This window comes from Castanea sativa, chromosome 7 (assembly GCF_040712315.1).
Source record: "Castanea sativa cultivar Marrone di Chiusa Pesio chromosome 7, ASM4071231v1".
Taxonomy (NCBI): Eukaryota; Viridiplantae; Streptophyta; class Magnoliopsida; order Fagales; family Fagaceae; genus Castanea; species Castanea sativa.
In genome coordinates this window covers 46,541,999-46,554,014 of record NC_134019.1, presented here as the reverse complement: position 1 = coordinate 46,554,014, position 12,016 = coordinate 46,541,999, and the positions used below count along the sequence as shown (strand labels likewise).

The 12,016-nt window shown below is 33.2% G+C and overlaps 1 protein-coding gene across 1 annotated transcript; it reads right to left on the bottom strand.

Moving 5' to 3' along the window:
- Positions 1-9,857: 9,857 nt before the first annotated feature.
- On the bottom strand, positions 9,858-10,814 carry LOC142642403 (zinc finger protein ZAT3-like). The gene has a single exon (XM_075816751.1). It carries the CDS (start codon positions 10,812-10,814, stop codon positions 9,858-9,860), a length of 957 nt encoding a protein of 318 aa, XP_075672866.1.
- Between the last annotated feature and the right edge of the window lie 1,202 nt (positions 10,815-12,016).

Here is a 12,016-nt window from a genome sequence, read left to right as displayed (position 1 = left end):
CTAGTTAGTCATAAATCATGATCTTAATTAGTCATTCGGAAATTGGAATCTACATTAACAAACAAAATGAGACTGTTAACAAAATGTTAACCCTATACTCAAGGCTTAGGAACATGATTAGCAAAGACAATGCAGAAATAAAAATTATAACGGTCTTAGTCTCAATTAGAAATTTTGTCACATGATTGTACCCCTAATAATTCATTTGAATCTCACGAAGTAAAATCTTATGTACCAATAATATTTGTGTTTTTTTTAGCAATCAACATTTGCTTCTCTCATGTAACAACATTACTTACTTGTCACTCAAAACGGTCTCAAAACCCGTATAGCTAATTGATTTTGACAAAAGTAGGGCATGTTCAGCTGATCAATATGCTTTTTCATTTTTTGTGGTTAATCACATCATTTTCATCTTTCAAAACTTGGTAATGGGGCCGGGGTTCTAATCCATTAGGATATATTAATGGAGCTCAAAGATTCGTTAAAGTGATCCAAATTTGTTTGAACTCTTTCCAACCGTTGGATTAGAATCTTCATACATGTGTCATAACTCATATAAATTTAAATTATATATATTTGCTAAAATTAACATTAAATCTTATAGCAAGACAGCTAGTTTGATTAAATGATTTTAATTTGTGTGTGTGGCCGGCAATCGAATCTAACATAGTTTGATAAATGATGGATACACTTTTTTTTTATGTTCAAAGATTTCAATATGTGATGATAGTGGCATTAATACATTAAAAAATTGGACTAGATTTAGTAATTGTTGTGGAAGAACTTTAAATCTGTGTTTCTGAAGTGACAAGATCTAGGTATATGAATATGTTACATTGAAAAAAAAAAGGTCCAGAGCATTTATGGGGTCCGAAGCTAGTATGTAAACATGTCTAGGCATAAAAGTTTTGTACCCTTTAGTTGGATCTATTCAATTAAGATTCTGTTTAATATTATAATAATCACTAAAAGATTATTCCGATTATCAACCAAGAATTGAATTCTTGCTACCAATCAATTAAAAGATTATTCTTGTTCTTATTGCTTTTAAATGTCACTAAAAAACCCTAAGAGTATAGTCTGCAAATTAATATTTTTATACAATCACAAAGATGGAGGAATACCGAACAGGTCATAAGCATGTTTTTGGAGACATCTTGGTTAAGAAAGAGAAAAAAGAGTTGTTACAACTGCTTGAATAAATTCGAATTTCCTAATCAAGTGTTGGGAATAGGGAAGTGAGTAATTTATGGGAAGTGGAAAAACTACTGCCCTCACTAAACCTCCAAAATGTTGGTTTGGTAAAGGGCTTTTGTTTTAACTTTGAAATACTTGTACCGAACAAAAGACCATATAAAAAGCTTCACTGTTTCTTGGGATTGGATTTGGAAGGGGGTGTCAAAACCACGACATGAGAATTAGGGATAGGGAGTAGGTGCCAATCAAAGTAACTTGTTGGCGTTGATTGAGAAAATGTAGATGACAATGAATGTATTATGTAATTGATGTCATATCATCAGCATATTAAATGAATCTCTTAATTACTTTTTTGTTTTGTATTTATATATATATATATTGACGAGGTCTTGCCATGTGGCACTTTAAGCTTTCATTTAGTCTTTTTAACCTTTTTTAAATTAAAATTTTTAACTGTAACCCAATAATTTATAGTAACTTATTTTTACTATCACATATATGGCCTAAGGTTGACAATGACGAAACAATTGTAATCTTCTAAAAAAAAATAACCACGTTGTCAAAGTAGATGAAAAGACCAAGCCCATAAATATTGACCCAAATATGAATTTTCCACCAACATGTAGCTGAAAGGCTACAACCTTTGACCCACCCTAACTTTTAACCCTTGCCAACATGTACCTCAAAAGATAACCCATGTTGAACACCCCACCAACGTGTAGCTCAAAGGCTACAATCTGAATTCCCACCAACGTGTACCTCAAATGCTAACCCAAGCCAACTCTTAACACCCCACCAATGTGTAGCTCAAATTAAGGCTACCATCTGAATTCCCCACCAACGTGTAGCTTAAAGGTTAACCCACGCCAAGGCTGACCCACCCTACAGTTTAGTAGATAAAAGCTTAAATATTTACACACAAACCCTCTTCTTCCTTCCCACCTGTAGATGAAACCCAGCCAAGAATTTCAATCACAACGAACCTCTGTTTCTCTATACAAAAACTCTTAAACTTCTAAGAAAACAATGGTTTCCATTCCAACTCAATAATTATTTGTACAAACACTCTTCAACTTCTAACTCTTCAACTTCTAAAAAAAACAACGGTTTTCACTCCGACTTGGTGATTATTTGAAGACATAAATGCAGGAGCTTAAAAGATTTCAGCATTTAGTATTTTGGGCTTCAATGCAACCACTTCCAACCAATTATACAATGCAGTTAACACCAGGTAAATGTCACCTGATTTATGAAATTGAAGAGTTAATTTAATGTTTGTTTTGCATGTTGTAAAATCTGTTCTTTTATATATCTCCGTCTCCTTATGTCTCAAAACTTATGCCACTATAATTTATCACAATTCATTTCAGAGAGGTATGTTTACTTTCTTAATTTTATGTTCCTCTTAAATAGTTTGTTTATTAATTTATTTTTGAAGCCCAAAATACTATGTTCGTTGTTATGCCACTATAATATTACATCTCATTTCACATTCGTTGTTAATTTCATGTTTCTCTTCAATAGTTTGTTTATTGATTTGTTGTTTATTTAGTTTAGCCATCTTTGAAAACTATTTATAATTCAATAGTTGTTAACCCACAGAAACAATATTGATTTGTTTGTTGAACCAAAAAAAGAAAACACAAATAAAACAAAACAAAGGAAGTATTTACAATTAATTTCAAATTCCTTTTCAAAATCCATGTTTCTCTTTAATAGTTTGTTTATTGATTTGTTGTTTATTTAGTTTAGCCATCTTTGAAAATATTTATAATTCAATAGTTGCTAACCCATAGAACAATATTGATTTGTTTGTTGAACAAAAAAAAAAAACACAAATAAAACAAAACAAAGGAAGTATTTACAATTAATTTCAAATTCTTTTTCAAAAACCACAAGGTTCCTTAACAGTTTTGAGTAGAGGAATTTATTGGGGGAAATGGAGGCTGCAAGACTTGCGTGCCAAAGAAGGCGTATGATCATGTACAGGAAAAGGATGGCCAAGATGCATTCCACAAACATAGTGTCATCAAAGAAATTTGGAGGTGGAAGCCATAGGAGTAAAAAGCATAAAGACATAGCAATGATCCATGATATAGATAGTTGTAAGCGAGCAAGACTTAACAGGCGAATGGTACTCAACCTTAACTGTACTCGGGAAAGTAGTTCAAATGCTCAATGCTTGCGACAATCGACCCCTTCAGTTATAAATGTTTTTTTTCACTCGGTTGTTGGGCTTAGTGGTGATGTTGCTACAACAACTACTGTGAAAGATTCAGGATACATCTGCCTACAAATGCCAGTGCCTTGGATAAGCATCTACCTACAACTGAGCTTATAGGTACTAATTTCATAATTTGGAATAATTGTAATGATATAGTAATTAGCTTGGTTGGAGTATTTCTTTGGTTGTCACTTGCCTAAAAGTATATTGAAAATTACATAGTTGCTAAGATTTTTGATGCATCTTCAAATGAGAAAAAGGTATGGAACAAAAAAAAAAAAAAAAAACACAAGCCAGTATGCCATATCATTTCTTTCTCTACACTATACTGATGTGCTCAAACTTAATATGAATGCAAATACCTATACAAAATCTTAGCGACGACAAATCTGCTAGCACAAACTTTGAAAGATCCAACCAAGAATCTTCCAATGCCATTTCATCAATGATCAACATAAATGATGCAACAAAAGGAGAAAATAATAAAAGCTCACAAATTGAACAAATAAGGACAGACCAAACTTCAAACGTTGAAGATGAAGAAACAGATGATGATAACATACCCTTCAATATGCTCTACAAGCATTGACATACTTCAAAAAACAAAGCATTCAAGAAACAAAAAAACAAAATTTCGCAATAAAGCTCTTTATTACATCACAAAATAAATAACAATAATATGGAATGAATTATCATGCTTTTATCAACTTTTATAAAGCTCTTTATTACATCACAAAATAAATATCAATAATATAGAATGTTACCATACTTTTATCAACTTTTATTATACAATATTACTCTATAGTTGATTCTTTCTTGCTGATTACTTCAACAAAATAATTATAATCAATATGTGTTTGCAATTTATAATTGTTACTTCTTATGATAAACTTAGTACTAACAAAGTTTTATAACAAATATGTTATAATATATGTACAGTATTCTTCATAAAAAATTGCATAAACTATTACGACATTATCCGTGTGATGGTTTTAGAAACTGTTATGTGAAAAACTTTATATTATTTTATAAAGTTTATGCACAAGAATTTGTAATACTCTTAACATCACTCATGTTCATTTCACCATCTCACACGAAGAAGTAATTTACACCCATTTCCTAAACATATCCACTTTTATATGGAAATATGCATGTATCCCTCGAATGTTGTCAAAGGTAACTAAGGCAAAAGTAACTAGTTTTATTTATTTATTTTTTTTTTTCTCTTTACAATCAAATAATGCTATTGAGCTATAAGACTCTTGACAAATAAATAGTTTATTGTCATAATTTAAGCACAGTCCAAGAAAGCCTCCAACTGAGCTTGAACATCATTCTTTTTGTTTAATTCCTTATCAAACAGGCACCGAAAATAGAGGTATATTAGATGAACGATTATGTACAATGACGCATTAATAATATATAAAACTGGATTACTTCTATAAATTATCACCATATTAAATAAATTACATGGTCAAGGGTGAGGTTTGCGAAACCCAACAGAATAGATGTACGAGATACCATGCGGATTCATTAGCTAGATTCATGCAAACTTAATTTTATATTTGCAGTGAGATCCTTCAACTTATATATCTTACTAACAAATAAGTTATTAATGGATTCTCCACACAAAAAAAAAAAAAATTATTAATGGAGTTTAATTATCTTAGTTTGGTTAAATTGGTTGGGAACAAGCAGATAAACTATAAAACTAGATTTGATCTGATGTGGATTCTAGATTTGGTCATAAAATATTTATTCAAGTTGCAGGGTTTTTACCTCGATAGACTTCACTAGAATGAGCCACGTGGTGGCAAATGTGTACTCCTTATAGACTTATAGTTAGTTAGATGGTCGCATTTTAAAATGAATGAACAAATATTTAATTTTGGGTTAGGAATTCTCTTACCCTAACAGCAAATAGGAGGATTAGAAAATAAAAATTAAATCTTTTGTTCCATTCTTAATGATAGACTTCATACTCCAACAATTGTAGTATGTAATTTTGGTTAATTTATATGAGGGGTGAAGAAAAACGTGTGACAAACTAGTTGAAGCATAAAGCGGAATCCTTAAAGTAGACATGATTTTTATTTAGGATTTTTGTTTATTATATCTAAAGGAGAGAGACCAAACTATGGAAGTTTGCTCTTGAACTGGATGCTTTGTAAGATTCTAACATTCTTGATCCCTCCACTAAGTTAATTAATTATTTCATCTACATGAAAGCAATGTACCAATGAACACAGTCTAACAAACATATTTCAATAGGCTAACCACCAAGCCAAGGTACCTCTAAATTAATTGAAATGTTTACTCCTTACCTAGCAAGGTATGATGGATGGGTGCATTTAAATGTCCAAAGAAAATTAAATGGTTCCTATATGTTGGACATGGCATTCATAGACATAAATTAAATCATTGTCAAAGAAGGAGCTTGGAAGCTAAATATATGACTAAGAACAGTAGAAATTTATTGGAATGATGATTACAAATCAGTGAAACATCCAAAGTCAGATCTCAATTATTTTGGACCAATTGTTATTAAATATATAAATGTCGGAAGCACTTGGATATGCCTCAAGACCAGATTCTTTTCAAGAAGATCACATGGACTAATTAGATCTAGGCAAAAAATCAGGAAAAATCTGATTGCAGAAAACTTGATATAAAATATGCAAATGGAGAAGATTCTTTGACTTTCTCTCCAAACAAGATCTGATATAGTGCTTTCATGACAGAATCAGATCAGAATGACCTCCAATCATGTTGTTCTGTCCCCTAAAGCGTACTCTAAGAAGTTATGTACTAGTGCAGAACTAAAAATAAAAGTATGTTCATCACAATATGTCTTTACTATATGGTCAAAGAGGCCATTATATTAAGCTTGTGAACCTCATATATATAAGTTGGTGAGTAAAGATGGAAGCTTCTGATGCATGTTGGTCTGTTGGTGCTTCATATACCAGGCAAGATTTCTATGATACAAAGGATTCTATTGGCAATTTGATTGGAAATACTTTCGTCAATTCAACAGCTACCGCTCAAGTTGTCTGTGCTATCAAGGAATTTTTTTCTCTTACAAGAAGTGGGAAAAAGGGTGATTAGAACCAAGGTTCTCTCCATTGAGGATTCGGAAAATGCTAATGAACTACAAGGCACTTGGCCTGTGATATCAAGGGATGCTATAGAGTAATGGTGGAAGTTTAATTGGAAAACCAGTTTACATGAAGAAAAGTATAAAATACAAAGCATAATTTTTACTTGGGGATCATCTCTTTAGCTAAAGTAAAGCAGTTTGAGAATTCAATTTCTAGTTAAAGAGAACTGTTGGAAATAGGCTATCAGTCCCTTAGTTATGCAGGATTAAGTCTTAAATATAGGTAGTGCTATTTTAGGATAATTAGCATCGTATAAACATCTTATGTATTAAATGTCACAGTTGGTTCAACTAATACCATAAGTGCATACTTATGTGTACAGTATGCAATGCTCTTTAAGAGAGGATAGTTGGTACTCTCAAAGCATGCAATGCCTTTGAACAGATCAACTGTAAATGTTAACTATTTTTAAGGATATTAAGAAGTTCTAAAGGTACTTTTGAAGCTTAAAGAAATTAAACTAATATAAATGATCCACCTAATTGGTACAGATAAAAGTAACAAATATTAAGCCTGCTCTTTAAGAGAGGATAGTTGGTATAAAAAAGAGAGAACTGGTGGAAATAGACTATCAACATTCTCTGAACCAATGAGAATGATGGGTTTAATGATTAGAGAAGGAAGAGAAGAATTTATTTTATATCAAGAGAGAAACCAAAAGTTGAATGAATGATGTTCCTTGCTAATGTCAGTGTTAAAACTTTCTTTTTTTCCTTTTTCACAGAACAAACAGAGGATCTGACCAAAACTTCCCCCACAATGGCTATCAAGAATCAAATTATGAATTTATGAGATATATTCTTTCAAAGCATAGACTAATTAAAGTAGTTTGTAAAATATTAGTGCTAGTGCAAAACGTGTGACCTGGTGATGGGTGACTTGACTTCTTTACGACATTTGATTTGGTTTTTTATGGGAAAGATTCATATAAAGTAGACAAGGCACTATAAAAGTCATGTTCTGAGTTCATTGAAAATGATTTACTTAGATCTTCAAGGTCATCCTGATTTTCTCTTTGATATAAAACTCTATAATAAGTTCATAACTGTTTCTTGAATTCTAAAGTTATGTATAGTGGTAAAATCAGTTGAATATATGGGGTACCACTGAAGTGTTAAAAGTAGCACATAATCCTATGTTCTTTATAATAATACTCATAAGAGATTTGTGGAACGGTTCAGTTTTTCCTACACAAGTGGCATAGAAAAAAAATATAATCAGTGAGGAGGGCATAAAGGATTTGGTCTTAGCCATGTATTTATAACTTGTAATATTATATTGGAACAGAAGTTGCATAAAATGAAACAAGCCTATCCTCTTCGCGTGGACACCATTTTATGCCAATATTATTCTCTACCCTTATCCCTTTATCTGAATAAAAAATTTTTGTGGGTCTGAGGTCATTGTCTTTTGAAGTAGTTTCCTTACATATAGCTGATGTGACATCTGGTTACTTACTAAGATCAATGTTGATTTACCAGTGTCAGCTAAAACTTGTTTTAAATAGAAAATTTTCAAATTCACTTTTGTTCTGGGATAAGCATTTACTGAAGAGATCCGAAGAGTGTTTTATTCACAAATATGCAGTGCATGGTGACTCTGCCCTGCCATGTGGATAACAAAATTGAAAGATTTATTTGATAAATTTTGTCACTTGTTCATCCATTGTTAGTTAGGTCAATCTATAGGTACATTAAACTAGTGTAACCCACCATCTCTTAATTTTTATTGTACTGAGATGGTTGACAAAGAATTGCTAAAAATATTCTGCAGTTGCAACCAGAAATATGAACTGCCTATTTTAGCAGATGATGCTTGCAAGTTCCACTCCCAAGGCTATAAAGCCTCTCAGGTTCTCACTAATTGTGACAGATAACTCTACCTCAAAGTTCTCTAGTTATGATGGTGTCCAAATATACTTCAATAAAGATTTAGTGTGTATTCATCAAAAAAAAAAAAAAGGTGTGTAAAGGGATTAAGAAGAAAAGAAGGCACTGATTCTGTTTTTCAAAAACAAAAAGACAATGAATGTACTAGATTCTGATTTTCTGTTTTATTGTTGTTATCTAGATTTTAGTTTGAACCAGTAAACAATTCATTTGGATTAATCAAGCAGCATTGATTCAACATTTTAGTATCATAAATCTGTACATGATGTTTGAATTTTCAGTCTAATCAGCAACTCTCACTACAAAACATTTGCTACTATTTTCCCCCCATGAAGTTAAGGCCTTACTACTAAACTCATCAAACAGTTGCACTACATTCACACGGCTTTTTGCTCAATTTCTAAGAGATGGGCCGGATAGTAGCATAACAATATCAGACATAAGGGACCTAACTAGTGATCAAATCCCTTTACATGACTGACTCAAGATCCATGAGATGGATCATATAGCTGCTTATTACTGTTACACTACTGGACCTGACAACTAAACCAAACAAATGTTAGACTACATTACATATAGCTTGAAACTCAAAATCCATGAGATGGATACCACAATCCAATGTCAAAATGGACCCACTAGTCACTACTTGGTGGACTAGATCTGTAAAGTTATAGCTCCAATTCCAAAAGTAGTAGTTGGAAATCAAAATCCAACAAATGAACTGAGAACCAAGTATCATATGCAATCAGGCCTTGACTGCTGACCTATTCAAATGCTAAACCACTTTCCAATAGTTGTAAATCCAAATCCACACCAAATGGAACATTCACATAATGGTGTAAGTTAAGATGAACAAGGACCATATTGATCAGAGTAATAATATGTTGTGTAGTTCTGGACAATCCCCATGAGAAAGGGCACCAAAATCTATTTCTTAATAATGACAAATCATTGCCATTTCAGTACCAGTCAAAGCCATTTTGGAAAAAAAGGAAAGATGCATCCATACATACACACAAGAATGTATAAATTAATACATCAAACACCATTGGTCTCTGCATACCCAATCAAAAGCGCATGAAAAACAAAAAAAGATTCACCAACCTCGATTTAACAACCTTTGTAAATTTATTACTAATGAGAAGTAAGTGTTTTTCCATGTTGTCTATCAAACACAAACTGTTTGTCTCCTAATTGTGGAGACAACATAGTACAACTTTTCCATCAAAGTCACATATCTATTGTTACAAAATATACCACGATAGAATATACTAAAAAAAAAAAAAAAAAACTAAACCTAGTAAAATATACTATCGGTTAAGCAGAAAGAGAAACCCAATTGCTAAAAAAAGAATCTAGCTTTATATTTATCTAAAACTTCCTTCATAGTCCCAACCTTAAATCCAAAGTCAATCCTGAAGTAGAAGTATAAGAAGACGAAGACCCATCTTCCATTGGAGCAGGCATATTCAAGTCCAAACCACAAGTAGTAACCCCTTCATCTCCTTTCTCCCAATGACACCTCTTATGTCCACCCAAAGCTTGACCACTTGAAAAAACCCTCAAACAAATGCTACACTTGTGCCCACCCAAAACCATCAACATCTTCTCCTCCTCCAAAGCAGCGCCAATGTCATCCCTTTCATTAACACTCTGGTCTTGAATATTATCAAACTCATCACCATCACTAGCACTACTCCTTGTTATTGCAAAACAACCCTTCACATTCTTGTGACTAGCCCTGTGCCCTCCTAATGCCTGGTGCGACCCAAACACCTTCTTACAACTCGAACACTCGAACCGGCACCCCACCGCCGCCATAGATTCCCTAAAAAACCCATCAAACTCCGCTTCAATTATACTTCTCTGATCACTAGCCCTATCAACCCCACTGGACAGCATTAACAAACACGAAGCAATCTCATGATCCTCTTCACTCATCACCACCGGTGCCATAACCGCCACCGGCTGCCCGGAAGGGGACCCAGGTCGCCGGAGATTTGGCGGGGGGTTAATACCCCGCCATTGCCGTTCTGGGTGGCAACGCATGTGTCCGAACAATGCCTTCCACGACCAGAACTTCTTCCCGCACTCGCTACACGGACGAGTTATCTTCGGCGCACCCGGGTCCGGCTTCTTGCTGTACTTCGGCTTCTGCACACCACCACCGCCACTGCTCGAACCCGCCGTCGACATGCCATCAATTCTGATCAGCTTTGTACGCTTCTTTCTGGGTTTCTGCCTCGGCTTCTCGGGGACCACAGCAACTTCGAGAGACGGAGGAGAAGGCGAGAACCGAAGATCGGTGTCAGTAGTAGTAGTAGTAGTAATGGTGGTCATAGTTTCTGAGAAGAAAAGGAGAAGGAAAAAAAAAAGTGAGAAAAAGGAGGTGGGTTTGTATTTGTAAGATCGACAGTTACTAGGGTTTGTGAGAGACAGAGAGTTTTGAATATGGGCGGTTATTTTCAGTTGGGAAGTGACGAGGGGGTGGTTACTAGGATGTCCTTGTCGTTTTAAGGGTTGGGAGGGGTGAAATGGTAATTTTATGAATGGATATACTTGAGGCCGAAGGAATATATGTACGAAAGAGTTGAAAAGTTGAAACGTGGTCACTACTCGATCTACTCTCACTACTACAACTACTGGTGTGTACTACTGCTATAATCAGTGGTTTTCGGGGATTAACTAACTGTTTTTCCCTTTGTTTATTGCTTAATTGCCTTAATTATAAACACTTTCAGCTTAATGTAAGGCCCTACTTGGGTGGCTAAGATGAAGTAATTTCACTGAATTTGTGATACCCACTTGAGTCATGAACTACTAGCTTTGTGCATCCACTAATTAGCTCTCTTGTTTGTTACTCTTTTTTTTTTTTCTTTTTTTCTTTTTTGGAAAGAAGAAAGATAGCTAGATCTCTTGTTTATTACTTGAAAACATTTTAATTGAACCCAAAAAAAAAGAAAAAAAAAACTCATTTAGGTGTTATACGTTTCATTCGTAACTTGTGCATCTACTAATTAGCTCTATTGTATATTACTCTTTTTTTTTTTCTTTTTCTTTTTTCTTTTTTTGGAAATGAGAAAGATAGCTAGGTCTCTTATTTATTACTTGAGCAACATTTTAATTGAAAAAAAAAATTACCCATTTAGGTGTTAAACATGATATATGGTGACAGCATTCATATTAAATGTGCTAAAATATTACCAAAATGTTATTTTAGCACTCCAAAACACTAAAACTCCACCATATCAAAGGTGTCAAATTTATAATTTTTTAACACCTAATTACAATAAACTGCTAGTTAGATGATAATCACAAAAAAGTTATTTAAATGAAAGTTAGAGAGAAAGACCTAAGTGGTAAAAGAAAGAATAAAAAAAAGAATATTTAAATAAAGTAGTAAAAAAAATAGAGTATTTGATATTGGGTGCATTGTAAAATGATGTGTTAAAATAAATAAAATAACTTTTTAAGTTACTAAAAGTTAATGTGAATGTTTTAGATAAGCTTTTAAGCACAAAATAGTATTATATGAATTATAA

Bases quoted from the DNA above. Each gene is read 5' to 3' on its own strand.
- LOC142642403 (XM_075816751.1), bottom strand. From the start codon at position 10,814: ATGACCACCATTACTACTACTACTACTACTGACACCGATCTTCGGTTC.